General features: G+C 38.4%; 1 protein-coding gene across 1 annotated transcript in view; it reads left to right on the top strand.

The window, feature by feature from the left end:
- The window catches only part of LOC101856231 (monocarboxylate transporter 3), a gene marked incomplete in the record, with an annotated part of 22,916 nt that overhangs the window by 14,388 nt on the left and 6,466 nt on the right, over window positions 1-2,062 (top strand). Inside the window, 1 exon segment of the mRNA XM_005090010.3 lies at window positions 697-838. Coding sequence (XP_005090067.3) covers window positions 697-838 — 142 coding nt within the window.

The following is a 2,062-nucleotide window of genomic DNA, read 5'->3' on the forward strand; positions in this document are numbered from 1 at the left end:
AAGTGACGGGGACGCTTTATACTTTATATTAAACATTTTAAAATCTTTACTCTTTTTGGAATTCGTACGGTGCCTTGAGGATTCAACGTTCCTTTCAACCCTGTACGGATGTTTCAGAGATGGGACCTCACAACTTAACGTCGATCTCAGACTGGAACGATTCAAGGAGGCGGTTGGCCTAGAAAACTCCTAACTAACAACCCAAATTTTAGGACACCCTGTTGCGAATCAGAAGCTACTGCAATTTCGTTCTGCATCTCAGTTGAGGCAGCAGTTTGACTTTGAGAAAAGAAAGGACATCGACACAAGAACGGTCATAATAATATAGAGCAGTGGAAAAAAAGCAAAACAGGTGGAAACAACAGCGGGAGAGAAAACAAGTAGGTCCTTCCAGTGACGTCCCCCCAACCACCCGCAATGATGCGTCAGCTTATATCTAAAAAAACCCAAGAAAAAACAGAAACAAAATTACAAATCCCCTATCCCAAAATAAGTAAAACAACACCCCAAATACCAAAAAACAAACTGACAAACACAAATAAAACAAACAAACAAACAAACAAACAAACAAACAAACAAACAAACAAACAAACAAACAAATAAACGCACCCCCCCCCCAAATACAACAAAACACAATAAAGTGATGGTGAATTATGTATCATTAGCACAAGCTAATGTGTAAATATTTCCCTACAGAGTATACACAGAAAAACCTCCGCTCAGATCGCCGTGTTGAGAGAAGCTGACTTCACTGCCTTTCTCCTGGCTTACATTGCCTTCTCTATTGCCTACTGCGGGCCCATCGTCTACCTCCCGGATTTCCTCATTCAGTTCACAGGTGGCGTATGATGATGATAATGATGGGAGGGGAACTTTATACTTTATTTGAAACATTTTGAATCTTCTGAACCGTACGTCAATACGGCCAAAATACTGCTGTTATATATTTTAAATTTCGTCTACTATTAAATGCTCTTTGACTTCCATGTAGTTTTTAGTTTCACAAAAGCAATCCATGTATTTTAAAGTCTTTGGTGTACGTCGTCAAGGCAGTCTGCAGTTTTGATATAGTGCTGCCAAGGTACTTGAATTTACACATTTTTGCATGGGTTTCTCCATAAAGAGTGATGGACGTTGCTTCTTATGAGGGTCGTAGTACTTCTGTTTTAGATACATTTATTATAAGGCCAACTTTTCCCTCAGCCTTTGTTACTTCGTTTGCTTTTAATTACATTTCATGTACTGTGGTGTTTAATAGACAGATGTCGTCCATAAAATCTAGATCTCCTATATATGTGTCATTTGTCCATCCAAAGCCTGTTTCAATGTCTTTGCTCTGTCTCATTGCAAAATCGATCAGTTAAAAAAAATACAGGTGATAGTATACAACCTTGTCTAACGCCAGCATTTACTTCAAAAGGTGTTGATAGTTCTCCTTTAACTAGGATACAGCAGCTTGCTTTGGTATAAAATGATCTTATACAGTTTCTCATTTTTGTTGGGATACTATAAATACCAAGGACTTTCAACAATGTCTGTCGGTCTATCATATGCTGTTAAAGGCTTTTTAAAAGTCCACAAAGTTCAAAATAATTGAGACATTCCATTCTTTTCTTTGTTCTACAATATTTCTCAGAACAAAAAGTTGATCTGTACATGATGATCTCTCTGGCCGAAAACCCGCCTGTTCCTCTATTAGTAGCTCATCTATTGCTGTTCTGATACGAGACAGGATAAAAGCACAAAATAATTTTCCAGGCGCTGATAAAAGCGTCATTCATCTCCAATTGCTACAGTCTCTTAAGTCACACTTTTTAGGTAGTTTTATTCCTGTGACGTGCTGGGTTGAGGGTGGTCGCCCCAGCTTTACCTAGATGGTAGCGTCATAATCCGTTGTGTTGGTTGAATGTACTCAAGAAATATTTTATTGAAATTCTTATATTCTAAATGTTGAAAAAGGCAATTAAAAACCCCCATTATTGTACGTATGATATTTGAAAAAAGAACGAAACTGTTCTTTCTCTCTGTCCCCTCTGTCCCCTCTCCGCCCCCCCTCTCTCTC

Source organism: Aplysia californica, unplaced genomic scaffold, assembly GCF_000002075.1.
Source record: "Aplysia californica isolate F4 #8 unplaced genomic scaffold, AplCal3.0 scaffold00011, whole genome shotgun sequence".
NCBI classification, from domain to species: Eukaryota; Metazoa; Mollusca; class Gastropoda; order Aplysiida; family Aplysiidae; genus Aplysia; species Aplysia californica.